The sequence below is a fragment of the Argentina silus genome, assembly GCF_951799395.1.
Source record: "Argentina silus genome assembly, chromosome: Y".
Lineage (NCBI taxonomy): Eukaryota > Metazoa > Chordata > Actinopteri > Argentiniformes > Argentinidae > Argentina > Argentina silus.
This window is the reverse complement of record NC_139654.1, coordinates 45052026-45071895: the sequence shown is the minus strand read 5'-3', so window position 1 is coordinate 45071895 and position 19870 is coordinate 45052026. Positions and strand designations below refer to the sequence as shown.

Genomic DNA, 19870 nt, shown 5'->3' with positions numbered 1-19870 from the left:
AACACTTACGCATGGCCACTTTATTATGGGGGTTTTACGTCCTGTTATCTCTAATTGTCTTATCACTATGCGTATTACTAATTTATTACATGTCCCCAGCATTTTCTTTTTATCTTAAAATTGTTATTATCTATTTATATAGGCAGGCCTATATTTGCACTTTCGCCCACGTAGCACTTCATCTCCTAAAGACCATTTGGGAAGACGTGATATGTGCACCCTAAGATCTAAGTGTCATTTCGATGAGGTCTGTAGCTGAGGCCATAAAGCACAGCAAACAAATAATCATGTGTTTAAATATCCTTGTCGTTTTGAAAAATTACCATTGTCACCTGCACAGGAATGCCATGCGGCCAACATTGAAGAAATGTGCTTCTCAAATCTATCATTAACGACTGTTTCCACACGCTTTTTTCATTGCATTGCCATATTATCAGTTGGTCATTGATGCCTCACGAATAACGACAATGCGTCGAAAATTAAAGAAATGTAAACATGAATTATGTTATTACTGTCTAAGCATCGAAAAGCTGTATGCGTAAAGGCTTCTCACAGTGGCTTGCCTGAAAAAAAAAAAAGGAATTTGTAGCGCCCCTTTGCTGGTCTGGGCAATTAATAGGGGTGGCTAACCTGAATTCTTTAAATAAAATGTTATCTCTAACTATTATTGTATTTTTACTTTGTCTGTTCACATTAACACAGTCCCACCAATTACATGTCTTTTGTTATTTTATTCAAATCAGTCTTCTTTCACTGATATTAAATCGTAAAATAGATTGCATGAAATGAAATACAGTAACACTTAACGTGCACACACAAATATCCAAATGTAAATGGTAAACACTGTAAACCTCAATGAAAAGAAATAAAACCTATTCTAAAGCCGGCAATGATAACTACGACAACAATACCAAAGTCCAGTGCGTTGCAGGCCTGGCGCGTGTAGCTTGCGTGCGTTGTAGCTCACCTAAAATGGCGGCTCCTTCACTCTCACGAGCTAGACGACAAAAACCAAACTCCCAGTTCCTTAAGCCGGCAGCCTCGCGAAGCTCCTCTCTCGGCAACCGGGGTAGTTCTCTCAAACGGCAGGAATCTTTGGTGCCACTGTCTCTCCCGGTGGCTATCGACGTTTTGAACTCCCGTGTTGGTCGAACACACAGCCCATAAGCCTCCGAAGAAAAACTAGCTCTCTCACTGTTGAGCTAGGCTAAGCCAGGTGGTTGACCGTCGGAACGGTTACTCCTCTGCAGAGAAATTGTTCCAAAACAGGTCATACGCCGAACGTAATAACTTATAAGATGCACGGGTTGTGTACTCGCATTATTACCTTGTTCTAAACACAGAAATAAGTGGGCTACCTATTTCCACAATATTAACCAGCACAGCAGCATATTCCATGCGTTCTCTTCGTTCGCCATCCCGAATCTAACTTCTCCTTCTCATCCACCTGACACCTGACCTTCATCTCACTTTTTCATTGGCTCATGAAAATAAACAAAATGCACAAACTTTACATTTGAATCTTTTCTGACAGAAATCAAAAATAAATTCCTTTACAATATTGCCAGCATTGTGAACACAGTATTTAAGAAAACAAAATACATTTTACATCAGGTAAATAATTCAATACATGAACTTAACCCATGAAACTCTATTCAATATCAAACATAGTAATAGTTTTACCCTTTTTAAGTCCTATGTATTCTATTAATGAACTTATTCTATTTATACTATTTATTAGTTCCTATTTATTAATCAAAGAACTTTTAATAGTTAGGCCTAATTTTCCATAGGGCTACAAATTGGAGACACGTGCTTACAGGGGCGTCGAACCGGCGGCTCCCCTTGATGGAGCAAAGTTGTTACATTGACAAAGACAAGCTCCGCGCTCATGGGCAATTTATAGGGGGCAACTGTGCTGCGAGTATCTAAGCAGTCGTATTGACTGGATGAAATGCAATGTTTCAAACAGATCTGATGAATTCACCTGCTTTGAAAAAGTGTGCGTCAGGGAGTGCTTTTGACACGAAGCAAAAATCTACAGTCAAGCGTCCTTCAGCAGACAGCCTTGTGTTCTTTAGTCATGAGACTTGTCAAAATGGCAGAAAAAAATGGTCACAAACGAAATATTGTTTCTACACTTAAAATGAACAAAGAAAAAATGAGCTAGCCTGATATAACTCATGTTCATGACGATGCAAATGTAAAGAGATTTCGAACTGTTCTGTTGCACACGTTGTGACTCATTTTATTTTTCTACAAGAATCATTTACCATGACGGGAATCGAACCCGGGCCGCCCTGCGTTAAAAGGCAGATTCCTATCCGCTAGACCAAGACGTGATATGTGCACCCTAAGATATCTAAGTGTCACTTCGATGAGGTCTGTAGCCGAGGCCATAGAGCATACCAAACAAATAATCAGGTGTTTAAATATCCTTGTCGTTTTGAAAAATGACCATTGTCACCTGCACAGGAATGCCATGCGGCCACCATTGAAGAAATGTGCTTCTCAAATCTGTCATTATAGTAAATTTAAAGACAAATACTAGCCTTAGTAATCCCACACCTAGGGGAAAAGGTTACAAGGACACCAGATGGTCCTGGAACATCTCAGAGGGGTGAGATCACTTAGGTGGGGGCTGACTAGGGGGTATGGATGCTTTGAAGTAGAGTGGTATACAGCTGTGTAAACATCATCAGGTGATCTAGGGACAGGATGGATGGGTGATAAACACAGTTGTAAACAGCCAAGACAAAAGGGCTTTAGAAAACAGCCTAGGTCAATTGATCTCTACAGTAGACTGATCGGCGCCAAGCCAAAGGGGGCGTAGCCCCGGCATGACGAAATGTAGTTCTTGAATATTATTGGTGTATGTAAACAGGAAGTAGACGTTTGTTGAATGAAGGTTGTTGACCTATGTGAAGTCTATAAAAAGACAGGTAACGGAAGTGAAAAGTGTTTTCAACTTTGCAAACCTGACCCGGCTTTGTTCTCTGTGAATAAAGTCTCTGAATGAATCAACAGCTCTGGTTAACGGTATGTTATTTCAAAATACCATGATTTAAATTCCACTACATCATTAACGACTGTTTTCCACACGCTTTTTTCATTGCATTGCTAGATAATCAATTGGTCATTGATGCGTCACGAATAACGACAATACGTCGAAAATTAAAGAAATGTAAACATGAATTATGTCATTACTGTCTAAGCATCACAAAGCTGTATGCGTAAAGGCGTCAGGAAGACATTCTCGAGACTGCACCTGTAGTGTGTTCACTGTATGTCCACAGGAGTGTAAAGAGGATCAGGCTGCCCTGATGATGGAGGCAGCAGGACCGGCAGCTTTCGCAGCCTACACCCCACTCCCACAGAGGACATCAAGACGGGCCAGACACAGGAGAGAGAGGGCCAGAATGGCTAAAGAAAGAAAGGAAGAGAAGGAGGGTTGGAGGAGGGAGATGGAGGAGAGAGCGGAAGAGGTGGAGGGAGCCCAAAACCTTCTGCATAAGGTGAAGGAGCACACCGATGCAGAGAAGGAGAGGCTGAAGGAGGAGAGAGAGAGGGTGGACAAGGACAGAGAAATGGTGGACAAGGACAGAGAAATGGTGGAGAGGAAGAGGAAGATAGTCAACCATCTTAAAGATAATATGGAGAGGAAGAGGAAAGTGTTGGATAGAGACACTGAGAAAGTGAATGAATGCAATGCAATACTCAGTCGCATTCAAAAGACGCAGGAAAATAACAAAAAGGATTTGGAGGAGAGGATTGTCCAGTTGGAAATAAAGGCGAAAGAGGTGGAGGAGGTGGAGAAAGTGACAAAGGAGATGGAGGAGACTTTCCAGAGGGAGATGGAAAAAACAAGAAATGAGATGAAGAGGAGAGAGAAGGAGGTGGAGGAGAGAGAGAGGGTGGTGCAGGAGAGAGAGAAGGAGGTAAAGAAGAGCGAAGAGAGATTAAAGATGAGTGAGAAGGAGACCGAAACAATGGAGGTGATGAAGAGAAGGGTAGAAGAGGTCGACAGAGAGATGGAGAGAATCCTAGAGGAGAAAGAAATGGAGGTGAAACAAGTGAAAGAGAGGATGGAGGTGATGAAATGGGCAGAGGAGGAGAGAGAAAAAGACAGGAATGAGAAGAAGAAAGAAAAGGATATTGAATGGATGAGAAAGGAGTTGGAGGCGATGAAGAGAGTAGAGGAGGTGGAGAGAGAGAAGGAGAAAATCCTGGAGGAGAAAGAATGCGACGTTAAACGTGTGAGAGAAGAGATGGATGTGATGATAAAGAATATGGTGGAAAGGAGGGAGAGGGAAGTGAAAGAGGAGATGAGGATGAAGACAGAGATGGAGAGAGAGAGGGAGAAGATTGAAAAGGAGAAAGAAAAGGTTATTGAATGGATGTGAAAGGAGATGGAGGCGGGTATGAAGAGAGAAGAAGAGATGGAGAGAGAGATGGAGAGAATCCGGGAGGAGAAAAAAAGGGAGGTGAAACAAGTGAAAGAGAGGATGGAGGTGATGAAATGGGCAGAGGAGGAGAGAGAGAGAAACAGGAGTGAGAAGGAGAAAGAAAAGGATTTTGAATGGATGAGAAAGGAGTTGGAGGCGATGAAGAGAGTCGAAGAGATGGAGAGAGAGATGGAGAGAATCTTGGAGGAGAAAGAATGTGACGTTAAACACGTGAGAGAAGAGATGGATGTGATAAAGAATATGTTGGAAAGGAGGGAGAGTGAAGTGGAAGAGGAGATGAGATGAGAAAGATTACAGAAGATGTCGTGAAGTGGATGAAGACAGAGATGGAGAGGGAGATGGAGAAGATTGAGAAGGAGAAAGAAAACGATATTGAATGGATGAGAAAGGAGATGGAGGCGGGTATGAAGACAGTAGAAGAGATGGAGAGAATCCTGGAGGAGAAAGAAATGGAGGTGAAACAAGTGAAAGAGAGGATGGAGGTGATGAAATGGGCAGAGGAGGAGAGACAGAGAAACAGGAATGAACAGGAGAAAGAAAAGGATATTGAATGGGTGAAAAAGGAGTTGGAGGCAATGAAGAGAGTAGAAGTGGTCGAGAAAGAGATGGAGAAAATCCTGAAGGAGAAAGAAGATGACGTTAAACGCATGAGAGAAGAGATGGATGGGATGATAAATAATATGGTGGAAAGGAGGGAGAGGGAAGTGAAAGAGTTGATGACAAAGATTACAGAAGATGTTGTGAAGAGGATGAAGACAGAAATGGAGAGAGAGAAGGAGAAGACTGAAAAGAAAAGAGTAATGGCGGCGAACCTGGAGTTTGCCAGAGAGAGCATGGAGAGGGCTTTCCATAAAGGGAAACAAAATACAGGTATGCCCTCCATTATCTGCTTACAGTGCATTCTAATCATGATCCTTTTGGCTTCTCAAATCACCTCAAAATAATTTAGATTTTATCTATACAAATGATAAGACAATTTTTCTCTTACAGATATTTCAACACAGAGACAATTCTGGAAATCCACAACTATCCCAAACTTACTACCACAATAACTACCCTGCATACTACCACTATAACTACACTTGCCGTTTCAATTCTCTTTCATTAAAGTCATATTCAAAGGCAAACTGTATGTCATGTTTGAAATGCTGTATTTTACAAGTTGCATAGCTGTAAACTATGTTGAGTGATGATGAGTTTAGGAAGAAAAGGTATGTAAAAAATGAATACTCCTGCACACACGATTGTTACCTCTGCTTATTTATTGTGTCGACGTTTCGGTTTATGACCTTTATCAAAACATTTTTATCTGTGAGGTCTGTATTCCTAACACCACAAAAAGACAAAGTGGTGGTGTTTGTGTTTTTTACATTTACAAGTTGAGGAAGAAAAAACAGATTAGATTAGATTAGAAACAATCTGGGTAAACCTTAATTTGAAGAGGTATGCATGAGGTCTGTTATGTTTTTCTCTATATCCCATAATATTGATTACAATGATCAACATATTTGTACCCTGAAAAGAACCCAAACTGAACAAGTTCCCCATTATAAGTACCTGGGCATTTAGATAGATGATACACTTTTAAAATACATGTTGAAAAAGTGATCAACAGTTTGCGAGTTAGACTTGTACTTGTTTTGTAAAGAAATGTCTTGCTTCACCTTTGATAATAGGAGGAAGATTGTCTTGGCAACGCTCCTCCCTGTCCGTGATTATGGTGACACAATTTAAAATCACACGACAGCCTCAATTCTTAAACCACTAGACCCGATTTATCACTCTGCTCTGCAGTTCATTTGTAGGCATGTTTTCTGTACCCACCATTGTCTTTTGTATCTGTCTGTGGGTTGGGATTCTTTGACGTTGAGAAGGGCTTATCATTGGATTTCATCTGTATATAAAGCAGTTCTTTTAAAACTCCCATTTTACCTCACATCATTGCTTTTATGGCGACTTAGTGGCGATCAAACTTGCAGCTTGTTACTATTTAATGTGCTACAAGTGATTACAGAATTGAGAAGAACTTTTTAGCTGCTGTGCTCCTCAGATATGGAATGATCTTCAGGCTAGACTGAGGTTGGAGCACTTGGTCCCTTACACTTGTACCATCATCTGCTTTTTAGTGGACAATATATGCAATAAATACCTTTTTTACACAAACATCTTGAATCAGAATGGGTCAGCCCTAGCCTCTTACACAAACAGGGTCAGAGTCAATGGGTACAAAACTGGAGCAAACGTGTGTATACCAAGATACTGTACCTCGACTCCTTTCCATTCCAAAAGAAATGTGTCCCTTTCCCTTCACTCAAATGTTATGGATGACATGTACATAAAGCCACACACTGATGCAGGTGTGATGTTATGAGAGCTTTAGCATTTAGCATTTCCTGTGTCCAGGCGTTCTATTCACTTCTAATAGGACAAATGAAGGTACACTTGCCTCATAAGGCTCATTCTTGTTTCATTTGTCCTATTAGCTCCTACTGACCTCACTTTACACAGACACAGAGGAGGAGAGACTCAAACTCATTAGAAGTTTATTACTGGATCAGTTTACAAAACAAAACAAAACTGCATGGAGCGTACAGTACAGCAGAGCTTGGAGTACCAGACATGAACACACACATCGGAGCTGTCACAGTGGTATACCTTGGATCACACACAGACACACACACACACACACACACACACACACACACACACACACACACACACACACACACACACACACACACACACACACACTCACTCTCTCTCAGGGCTGCATGCGGATAGCTCCATCCAGTTTGATGACCTCTCCATTGATCATGGGGTTCTCAGCCAGTGATGTCACCAGGTGGGCAAACTCTGCAGGGTCTCCCAGGCGCGAGGGGAAGAGCACTTGGCGGGCTAGGAATGAACGCACCTTCTCAGGTTAACCCGCCAGGAGAGGTGTGGAGAACAGAACCTAAGGAGAGGGAGAGAGAGGTTGTCTGATATGGAGAGGAAGGGGGTGGGGGGGAGTGTGTGAAAGAGTGCGTATGTATGTGTGTGTGTTTACTGACTGGGTGCGATGGTGACCACACGGATGTCCATGGGTGCCAGGTCTCGGGCGATTGGTAGAGTCATCCCAACAATACCCCCCTTAGAGGCTGAATACGCAGCCTGACCCACCTACAGAGAGAGAGAGTGAGAGTGAAGGAAGGGGCTGTTGAGACAGTGTTTGTGTGTGTGTGTGTGTGTGTGTGTGTGTGTGTGTGTGTGTGTGTGTGTGTGTGTGTGTGTGTGTGTGTGTGTGTGTGTGTGTGTGCGTGCGTGCATGGTGCAATAGAGGTCTTGGCGATCTGTTGGTTCTTGTGTGTGATTGGCTGATGGTACTGCAGCATGTTGACCTCTTCCTCACTGCAGGGTCTACTACAGTTGGAGCAGTCAGAGAGCACAGCCTGGGCCCCTGCAACCAAACATACACCCTGAAATATGGTTTGGACAAAGGATCCCAATGTCAAGATAATATTGCTGTAGGGAGGCTACTCTATGACACAATACCATGTGGAAATGTCAATGATTTTCTAAAGATGAGTGGATAGTGGATAGTGGATAGTGGATAGTGGATAGTGCCTGGTGGGGTCGCAGACTTCAGGCAGATTGTTGACCTAATACGAAACATTAGTACTTTATTTGGACATTATATGATACTTTTGAAGCCCTGAAATAGTGGGAGTATGTTTACAAATGTTTTTTTAAAAACCCATTGAATTAAAGTTGAGAATCTCTACTTTGACCCCATAATAATTGTTTGATTTCAAATCCAAGTGTAGAGCTAAAAGAACAATAAATGCTTCCTCTTTCCAATACTTATGAAGAGCACTGTATTCATGTTAATCAGTTGCTTCATTACTGTAATATGTGATGTTGTTTTGAACTAGTATTTTGAAATTCTGTTTTTTGGAGCCAATGATATAAAACAAGTGCATACATGTAAAGAACATAACACATTTTTAGAGGAGTTCAAATATGTAAAATTCAGTATTACTCGAAAGAAAATATTTGCCCAAAAATATTTGCCCCATAGTCCTTCTTGAATCAATGGGTCTGCAAACTATTAAAACCCGATAGGGATCAAACAGGCAGCAACTATTAGCAGGATGTTAAGATAAAGGCCGACAATAACATCACTGAGTTTTGCCCTCTGCGCAGGGATCCCCTTTCAATCATTCACTAGCCATGGCTTCAACTTCACCTCTCACATACTCTTTCGCCTGTGTTTCATGATCTGAAACACAGGTGTCATGACGGGATAAAATAATCACTTCAGCAGACGTGTCCGGGGTTACTCAGAAGAAGCGATTGAACCTGTAAAGATGGGTTACCTTCCGTACTTCTCCACCGAGACATGAACTCTCCTTGCCTTACTCATCACTCTGATCATAGTGTAAGAAGTTTTAATAAAAAATATTATTTGTTAGTTAGTTAGTTGTGATAATACATACAAATGATAGTATTGATAATTACAGTTATCTAACAGTTTCAATGATACCTATGACTTGATCGTTTTGCTTTTGTTTCAAGTCAGATTGTTGATTTATATTTGTTCTGACCAGGTATGGATACTGGCCATATGGAATATTAAAAAAACTAGGCATTCCTGGTCCTAAACCCATCCCTTTCCTCGGGACGATAATGGGATATAAGAAGGTTTGTAGAGATTAAGCCCATAAACAACAACATTGTAGACTCATCCATGATGTGTGTTGTTGTGGTGAAAGCCATGGGAGCTGAATATGAATTGTTTTACTCAGAAAAATGGGCAATAAAGCTTTTGAACGAAAACGAAAAGAGAGGAGTGGGAGCCGGTCTGTAGTGGAAAAGGGCCATCATAGACTAAGCCACAATTCAGGTTTATGACAAGCATTTATGAACTGGCTATTTTTTTGTTTTGTTTTTTTGTTCCCAGGGTGGTTTCACCAATTTTGACACAGAGAGCTTCCAGAAATATGGGAAACTGTGGGGGTGAGTCTGCTAAACTGATCCTGGTTATTGTTAACTATGATGGATATATATATCTCTCAGTGTCTACAGTATACACTCTTAAACCAGGCGGACACTGTGCGATTTTCACAAACACAGACGATCCAACCGACGAAATGGTCTCATACACCAAGACAAATGATCTGTCTTGATGCAAGTACACTGCCCAAGCAACAATTTCATGCTTCCACATTAATAATTTGAATCTGTTATTGAGCGATTTAAGTTTTAAGCTTTTAAGTATTCTGTAGTATGGTCCCAAACACAACTTGTGCGTTGCCAATGTTTGACAACATCCTGGATTCTCATTGGTTGAGGCTCCTATATTGCCTCTGAGCACGTCTCAAACTGCATGAATAAAGAGGAGCCACGACATGTCAGAATTCAAATCGGAAGTGATTGTGTCTTCCCTCCATGTCATTGAAAGGGCAAAAATGTAATTAAAAAAATAAAGAAAAAAAGGGTTCTAAAAGGATTCTTTGGTTGAATAACTCTTATGGGTTCCATTTGCAGTGCCCTGCGTAAGTAATGGGACAAGCATTTTTTCTTCTATTGCATTATGCAAATGTCCAAATTAAGCACTCATGTTTAGTATTTGGTCCCCAAATACTAAACATGTATTTGTATGCAAAAGTGCAAAAGTCTGTGACCCATTGACCCAACCAGACGCTGGGTATCTTCTCTGGTAATGCTCTGCCAGACCTATATTGCAGCAATTGTTGTTTGTTTTTTTAGGATGTTTTGCCCTCCTCTTCAGCAAATTAAATGCATGTTCTATAGGATTCTATAGGATTCACTTTTTGGCCCTGAATAATTTCCTAGTTGCTATGGCAGTATGTTTTGGGTCATTGTCCTGCTGTATGGTGAAATGCCGTCCAATGAGTTTGGAGCAATTAAGCAATTAAGTTGTACTTGGACTGACAAGATGTTTCTGAACACTTCTGAATTCATCTTCATCAAAGGAGACAAGTGAGCCAGTTACAGTGGAAGCCATACATGCCCAAGCCATAACACCCCCTCCCCCATATTTCACAGATGATGTGGGATGCTGTGGATATTGGGCAGTTCCTTTTTTTCTCCACACTTTACACTTGCCATCACTCTGGTACATGTTTTTCCAGAACTCTGCAGGCTCTTTTAGGTACTTTTTAGCAAACCGTAACCTGGACAGCCTGTTTTTGTGGCTAAGTAGTGGTTTGCACCTAGCAGTGTAGCCTCTGTAGTTCTGCTGGTGAAGTCTTCTGCGGATGGTAGTCTCTGACTCATTGACGCCTACCTCCTGGAGAGTGTTCCTAATCTATGGGGCAGTTTTTTTTATTTTATTTTTTTATTATGGTGAGCATTTTTTGGTTATCCACTGGAAGTCTTCCTTGCCATTTGCGATTTCTTAGCTCACCAGTGCTTTCTTTCCTTTTAATGAAGTTCCAAACTGTTGATTTTGGTAGGTTTAAGGTTTTGGCTATGTTTCATTTTTTTCTGATATTTCAGCATCATAATGGCTTCCCTGACTTTCAATAACATCTCTTTGGTCCTCATGTTGACAAGACACCAATAGCAGACTGCACAAATTATGTGACGGAACACACCTGACGAACACACCTGTCAAGCCAATTGTCCCATCACTTTTGTGTAGCCTAAAATAGCGGGATTATGCATAAAAGTGTTGTAATTTCTGAATGATAAACCAATATGTACACAAATAACATCAAATAAAAGATGAGAATCTCTGCGTTCTCATTTCAACTCCAAAAAGAAGAAAAAATGCTTCACTGTCCCATTACTTTCGCACGGTACTGTATAACCTTCTGTGGAAAAGGGTTCTACATGGAACCCAAAAGGTTTCTTCAAAGGGAGAGTAGAAGAAGAACCCTTTTTGGTTCTAGGTAGCACTTTTTTTCTAAGAGTGCAGGATCTGTGATGGGTCTGTCTGTCTCTATCTACGGTATATTCGCTTGAATGCCACAGCCTATTTGAGTATTGTTGCTGACCATGTGCATCCCTTCATGGCCACAATTGACCCATCTTCTAATGGCTACTTCCAGCATGATAATGCACCATGTCACAAAGCAAAAGTTGTCTTAAACTGGTTTCATGAACATGACAATGAGTTCAGTGTTCTTCAGTGGCCTTCCCAGGATCTGAATCCAATAGAACACCTTTGGGATGTGGTAGAACAGGAGATTCACATCTTGAAAGTGAACCTGAAAAATCTGCAGGAATTGAGTGATGCAATCACGTCATCATGGACCAGAATCTCAAAGGAATGTTTCCAACATCTTGTGGAATCAATGCCACGAAGAATTGAGGCTGTTTTGAGAGCAAATGGAGGCCCTACCCAGTATTAGTATAGTGTTCCTCATAAAGTGCTCTGTGAGTGTATATCTAACTATCTTTGTTTTTGCTGGTCTGTAGGATCTATGATGGCCGTCAGCCCATCCTGTGTATCATGGACACAGCCATGATCAAAACCATCCTCATCAAGGAATGCTACTCCCTTTTCACTAACAGGAGGGTAATATGCTACATTGAAGTGGTTGTATGGGGAAAAAATCATAAGGGCTCCTTAAATAGATAATATCATTGTTATGATAGCATTATTAATATTAGGTTAATCTTGCAGTATATAATAATAATTATTTTTCTAGAATATCTATCTCAACGGGCCTCTGTATGACGCCGTGTTTATCGCTGAGGATGATGCATGGAGACGGATCCGCAGTGTCCTGTCTCCCTCCTTCACCAGTGGGCGGATCAAAGAGGTACAGTCCCATCTCTCCTCTCCTTCTTTCATTAATTCCTTTATACAACACAAATAAATGAATGACTAACAACTCTGACGTGTGTATGTGTGTGTGTGTGTGTGTGTGTGTGTGTGTGTGTGTGTGTGTGTGTGTGTGTGTGTGTGTGTGTGAGAGTGTGTGTGTGATTTGTACTATGTGTATAGTGTGTATTCATTGTTGTTTGTTGTTGTGTGAAGCAGCAACTTTAATGAATTAATCCAAGACAAATTTTCATCCAGGACAATAAAGTATATTTGATCTTATCTTCGATAAGTTCAGTGGTCAGATGACAGAGTATAGAATAATAGTTCATCTTTGGAGTCACTTATTCTTTGACTATATACATAATGTATCCTGTATGGATGTATATTCTCAGGCTATATAAACATTAAAATAATTCCTGTTTCAAACATGATGTTAATATATGTTTTGCACATATTAACACACTGCCAATGGTTTGCGCTCTACTCATTTGACAAACACATGGGCCCTGTCAAGAACCAACCTCTAGTTCCTAAATGCTGGACACTTGGAGATCTGAGTGGATTGGATACAGAAGTGTCTAGGGATAGAGCCTAGGAGTTGTTTCTGGACAGGGCTGTGCATTGAATAGGATTGGAGTCACGTATCATGGTATTTCCTGTTCCTGTTTGTAACCGTGGCATTTCCTGTCCGTCCAGCATTCTTCCCCTTCATGGGTCCTGTTATGGCAAACATGGAGGTATCCCTATTCCCTGCCTCGGTCACAGATTTCTTCTACGCTGTCTTTCAGAAGATCAAGTCCAATCGCGTGGCTAGCACCAGGAAGGTATGTAAATATAACTGATCAAATATACGATCTTCAGCCAGTATTGTGTAATACATTTGTAGAGATTTGGTAGCATCTGGTAGTTCTCATGTGATTTTGATCTGACGTAAGCCTGCTTCCAGAGTCGGGTAGATTTCCTGCAGCTGATGATAGACTCGCAGAAAGACAGCAACTCAAAGGGAGAGGAGCAGAGTAAAGGTGCCTGCCTTAAACACACACACACACACACACACACACACACACATCCACACACACACACACACACACACACACACACACTGTATACTAGCATCTAACACACACACATACAGTACCTGCCTCAAACACCTATACCTACAAACACACCGTGGAAATACTCTACTTCGTCCCTTTCTCACACCTACCACCCCATTTCTCCCATCATCATAGGATTGAGTGACCATGAGATCTTGTCCCAGGCAATGATGTTCATCTTTGCTGGCTATGAGACCACCAGTAGCTCTCTGTCCTTCCTGGCCTACAATCTGGCAACCAACCCTCACATCATGACCAAGCTGCAGGAGGAGATACACACTGTGTTTCCCAACAAGGTAACCCCTCTGCAGACTCCTATATAGTACTATTCATGTGGAACAGGAAATATGATAGTGACAGTATTTTAGAGGGTACTGATGAGTGTGTAACCCCTGTGCACTGCAGACTCCTACAGTATCTATTACTATTGCTTTGGAACAGATGGTTAGATAGGTGACAGTATTTTACAGTGTGCTAATGTGTCTGTAGCATCCCTGTGCAGACTTCTGCCCAGTATTATTCATTTGAAACAGGAAGTAGATAGGTGTTGTTGGAATCTTCAGAATAGTTAAAAGGCTAGTACCTGAGGACCTGAGGGATCTACAGGGTATATACCTTAAAAGCATGTCTGACATGCAGTGGTGTGCATGACCATAGAGTGATTTCTAAACTAATACAATTATCTTAAAATAAATTATAAAACTAACAGGTAATCAGTGCAGAGACTTGTGTGATATGTGCTCTCCATCTGACTCGTGCTGCTGCATTCTGTATCATTTGCCAATAGCTTTCTTTGGTCGACCAGACAGGAGAGTGTTACAGTAATCAAGGCTGCTAGTAATACAAGCATGCATTCGTCTCTCAGTGTAAGCCTGCGAGAGGAAAGGTTGCACCTTTACAGCTGTGTTCTGTAAAGGTCCATGTAATATTCAAGCTTTCTAAAAGCTTCCTAACGGTTGTAATGACTATGTTTAATCGGTAGCGATCAGGGAACAAGATCCCTTATAATAAATCCCTTATGAAAAAATATTTCATTTACGAACGCTGTTTTGGTTCGGAAAACACGCTTTTTAAAATGCAGTGTCCTACCTGACATTTGGTTTGCATATAAACATGTTGTGAGTGCCAGGGGTGTTCTAGGGGAGTAGACTGACCTTTCTCTGGTGGCTGCCTCTCCCAATCGTGTGCGCATGTAGAAACACAACAGCTAATGTCCAACACTGCAAGTTCATTTCGGGGGGATATATTATTATTAGGGAGGATGTTGTTGTTTGGACAACTTCAGACAGAATTTCTCCACGATGGCAGATTTCCGGCAAACTTACTTACTCTTCTTTAAGTGATACAAATATGTTTTAGTCACATTCTTGATATGGGTTTCAAAATTATGATCTGAGTCAATGGTAACACCTTGTTTTTTTGCCTGGTGCTTAGTGTTACTGTAAGTAGTGTCTTTAAGTGTGCAGACAGTTTGACCAGGACAAGGACAAAGAGCATTTTGGCATCAGCATTAATTAATTAATTCTAAGGTCATTAAGAACCTAGTTAATAACTTAACAACATAGTGCTATCTCAGTGCTATGATTGGCACAAAAGCCAGATTGGAACATGTCAAAGGTACAGTTGGGAAGAAGGAGATTATTTAACAGTTTGAACACCTTTTTTTCAAGAATTATTATTTTTTTGCTTAAAAAGGGAAGGTTGGAGATTGGCCTAAAATCGCTAAGGACTGAAGAGTCTAAGTTACTTTTCTTCAGGAGGGGTTTCACCATGGTAGTTTTAGGTGCAGATGAACAGACCCCCACTTTGCTGAGCATTTCTGTATGACCACTGCAAAAGAGTTCATAGTGCTTCCATGTGGTGGAAGGTGGGGTAACAAGTCATCAAACACATCTTCAGGTCTTGCCTGAGTGATCCTCCTCACCTAATATTGGTTCTCTTATCTCAGAAGTATGTTGCAAATTCCTCACATTTGTAGGTGGAGAGCAGATCACCAGGTGTCTTGTGGGCGGGATTTATAAGGCTGTCAATCGTTGAAAAGAGCACTGTTTGAGTTGTTATGATTCATTATCAATTTTGAGAAATGATCCCGTCTTGGCGTTTTTTTATTGCCTTATTAAAAGCAGAAAGATGCTCTCGAAGAATATCAAGGTGGACCTGCAGTTTTTGTCAGCTCAGACTTTCTGCAAATTCTTTTAAATTTGGCCACAGCCTTTTTCAGTTTGACTGGTGCTACAGAGTCGATAGTTGCCCTTAGTTTGGTGTTGAAGCTGGTTACTAAATCATTATTACAAGAGGAAGCTGTTGATGGTGTACTATTCATATTCATATTCATCATGAAATTCTCATCTGCTCAGCGACATGGCTAGATAAATAATAGAGCGAAAATATATTTTTTCCCCACTTCTAATAGACTGACATGCATTCATGTTTAGCCAGGTTTCAGATAAAAACATTACAGTGCAGCTTTCGCTCTGAGATAAGATCAATAAAGGTTTTGCCAGATAGGGACCTAATATTCAAAAGCACCATGGTAATGTTCTCTGGGCTGTTCGGTGCTGCCCGGCCACAGTTAATGGAATGGATACCAAGTTATTCACATTTGAACCACCTGACAGTTTTCTTGTAGTCTGTCGACTGTGATAGGAAATAATAGACTATAGCACATTCTGTATTCCAAGCAGTCAATCCACTAAAAGCAGCCCAGTTTAGTGGCATTTTGACTTCTGATTGATCCTTGTGTACATCTATCATTTACATTGTTCAGTGGAATCTAAATGTATTTTCTTCTAACTATCAAGATAACATTATTTAGCGATTTTTTTGTTTATTCATGTACAACAAAAAAGCAAGTCACTATTACACACGTACATTGAAAGTAATGGCGTTCTGTATGCGGGTGTCATGAAATTAGGCTATGCAGATTAGAATAAGTACAGTACTGTGTTCATTTCCCAAAAAAAGAACACAAAAAACTAACAGCTCTTCAGATTTGCAACGAAAAATAGTTAGTTCTGGGTTTCGGCTACGTGAACGACCAATCACTAGTGCTCATGTGAGTGTAATATCCCTGTGCAGGCTCCTATCCAGTACGAGGCTCTGATGCAGATGGACTATCTAGACAGCGTGATCAACGAGTCTCTCAGGTTGTACCCCATCGACTTGAAAGAGTCGCCAAGAAATCTGTTGAGATCAGCGGCATCACCATCCCCAAGGGTATGGTTGTCATGATACCCATCTGGACCTTGCACCGTGACCCCGATGTGTGGGAAGACCCAGAGGAGTTCAAACCAGAGAGGTAATGGGCCACATCTTAACCACAACCACAATATCAATCACAACAGCAACGATAAGAGCAGTGTTCCACAAACAACCATAAAACAAACCTAAATGCGACGACCAAACACAAACAGGTTTCTTCAACCATGTATAACCATCATATTACTGTGATTTAATTGATATGTTCTTTAACCCCTCCTCCTCTGAACTCTCCGAGTGTAGGTTCAGTAAGGAGAACAAGGAGAGCATCGACCCATACACCTACATGCTGTTCGGGTTGGGCCCACGGAACTGTATCCGTGCGATTCGCTCTGGTATTGATGAAACTGGCGATGGTGGAGATTCTACAGAGGTTCAACTTCACCGTCTGCAAAGAGACAGATGTGAGACAAAATAATGATACAATGATTGTAAATATAATTTTGTACCTATGACTTTGTTGCGTTTCTATATGTAGCAGAGGTGATTTTGGAATCACACTCGCGTGATGAGGTAGCCCTGCCTGAGACATGTAAACTGAAGTGTCGCCCTCAGACCTTGAGGATGTCCTCTTGGCTTAATAGTAGCGTTTGTGTCTTCCACATGGGAGACCCGGGTTTGAACCCCCATACTACAATTCTGTACTTGCGTACTGCATGAGTATGTACTCCCCATTTAATTTCCCAGATTGCATTTTTCAGTACTAGGCGCCAATCATCCTCAGTATAGGCTACCTACTAAATGATGGAAGTGTGAGATTTAAAAAAAAAAGCAATTTGTATTTCTGCAAAACTCCCTCGAGACTTCATAGGGCCATTTTAATGTATGTCGACCCAAGAGAGGTTGTCCAGGAGTTTGAGTTTATTTGAATTTATAGTGCAATGCTACCCGAACGTAACAGTGACACTGTATTAGGTAACATTCATAGTGTAACGCTGACATCTGTTTTACTCGTTCCTTCATACTTTAACTGTGTGTCAACTCTCACCAGATCCCCATTGAGATGGACCTACAGAACACTCTGATGCCCATACGGCCCATCAAACTCAAGCTGCTGTCCCGCTGCCAGGAGTCCGACGACAACCAGCTCAAAGCAGACAGCCAGTGATGAGGACCTGCCCTGCTGCAGGTCTCTCAGTTATTATGTTACACATAGATCTAGGATCAGCCCCAACACTGGCTACTTTCAAAAATGGGCTTAAAAAAAAAAGGGCTTCGCTTTTGCCTTAAATTGAAACTAAATTGGCGCTAATAATTGCACTGTGACCCTAAAATGCACTGTGACTTTTATTCTTTTTTTTATGTCTTTTATGCGTTTTTATTCTAATTTTTCTTTCATGCTCTTTCCTTTTTATCTATTTTACGTAAAGCACTTTGAATTGCCTCTGTGTATGAAATGTGCTATATAAATAAACTTGCCTTGCCTTGCCTTGCCTCGCCTCGCCTCTGGGCTCTGCTGCTACTGTATGCTGCTCTCTTTGTATCTGTCTATTAGTGGAGGTCCAGGACTCGTTGTACAGAGACAGTTGTTGTCTGTCGTCTGCAGTGCAGGGATTTGCATGTGACTTGTGTATGTTTTGTACTCGTCTGGTAGTGGGTCTCTATCATCACGCTAAAAACGTGTGTATAATCACAAACTAAATCATAACATGAGAATGAACAACATGCCATCAAAACATGACAATAAATAGGTGTTAGATTAGATTCAACTTTATTGTCATTGTGTACATTGTGTACAAGTACAGAGACAACGAAATGCAGTTAGCGTCTAACCAGAAGTGCAAAAAAGCAGAAAAGTGCAATGTGAACAATATATACAGGTAGAGCAGTATAAGCAATATATGAGCAGTATAAGTAGTGCAGTATAAGCAGTATATGAGCAGTATAAGCAGTATATGAGCAGTATAAGTAGTGCAGTATAAGCAATATATGTATTAACAGTAACATTATAAGCAGAATAAATATAGAATGCAGTATGAACAGTATAAGCAGTATATGAGCTGTATAAGTAGTGCAGTTACCAATGTATTGGGTCTATCTATGGGTATCGTAGTGCAGCAGTAGTCAAAATGTACCTGCATTTTATCGGTTGAAGTGCCATCTCATCTGTCATAAGATTTGACTTGTAAAACTGAAAAGTAGGATACAACTAATAGCCTAAATGTATAAACACAGACCACAACCAAAAAACAACATGGGAAAATCGTTTACTCATCCTCTGCAGCAGGAACAGTGCAGAGAAAAAGTATGTACAGTAAACCCCATAACTGAATACACTTCATACGCTTCAGCGCGACACAGAACGCTACATTGAGGTGGCCTATACTGCAACAAAGTAAAAAGATGAGACAGACACGTGTCTTCAATAACTTGCATGTTTAATCAAAATACAAGCATTCGGCACATCCTTAACTTGTAGGAAAGTTTAATCAGGTTTTATCAATTGTATTATTTTAAATGTGAAATAAATAGCATCAGTGCAGAGGCTATAACACACTACAAAAGTCACATTAAATCACGGAAAGTAGGCTAGGCTAATTAACGGTACTATATGAATATACAGCCGGAGCCCAGTCCAGGGTTCTGAAAGCGACAAGTAACAAGTGTGCCCATCAACGGTCTAGATATTAGGCCTATACGTAACATTTAGTCCTCCACTTTATATCACAGCCAGTATAACGTTTAAAATGACTACAAAACAAAAGCAATATAGTCTACAGTGAACGGCGCATTGTCCATTTGTCATACATGTCCAAACAGACCTGCACACTTGAATAGGAAAGTAGTTCGGCGGTTCGTTGCTTCAGCAAACCTCTCGATGACTTTACTGTTGAAATCCATCTGTCCCTGGATCAATGCATTTTCAATGGAAAGCATGTCAAGGCCGTTCAGTCGCTGGTGTCTGTTCTGTTCTGACAGATGTATAATGTCTTTGAATCCAGCCGATGCCCAAATAGTCTCCACCAAAAATCATACATGGGAAACAGAACAGCGCATGTTTCGAGGTGGTAGCGGTTAGCCATCTCTTTTTGTCAAACCATTCCTGTTGGCCCTAAACGTTTTATCTCCAACTTCTCTTCCAAAGGCAATGTACTGAACCGCATGGTCAACAAATAATCTACACGATTCATTGTGAAAACTTTAGCTAGCTAGCATTAGCGATAGACGTACAGTAGATGAACTGAATTGCTTTGTGATTATTTCCTGTCATGTCAGACCACGTTAACGACATTAGCGTTTAATAGTTTTTCGCCACCTGTTGCTAGGCAGAA

At 40.9% G+C, this 19870-nt stretch overlaps 1 protein-coding gene across 1 annotated transcript in view; it reads left to right on the top strand.

Annotated features, from left to right (window-relative positions):
- Positions 1-12961: 12961 nt before the first annotated feature.
- LOC310824149 (cytochrome P450 3A27-like) overlaps positions 12962-19870 on the top strand; it is a gene marked incomplete at its 3' end in the record, with an annotated part of 51552 nt that continues 44643 nt past the window's right edge. Inside the window, exons 1-4 of the mRNA XM_083696974.1 lie at positions 12962-13067; positions 13190-13265; positions 13476-13636; positions 16419-16556. Coding sequence (XP_083553100.1) covers positions 12966-13067; positions 13190-13265; positions 13476-13636; positions 16419-16556 — 477 coding nt within the window. The 5' untranslated portion in view covers positions 12962-12965. The remainder of the gene's footprint in view (positions 13068-13189; positions 13266-13475; positions 13637-16418; positions 16557-19870) is intronic.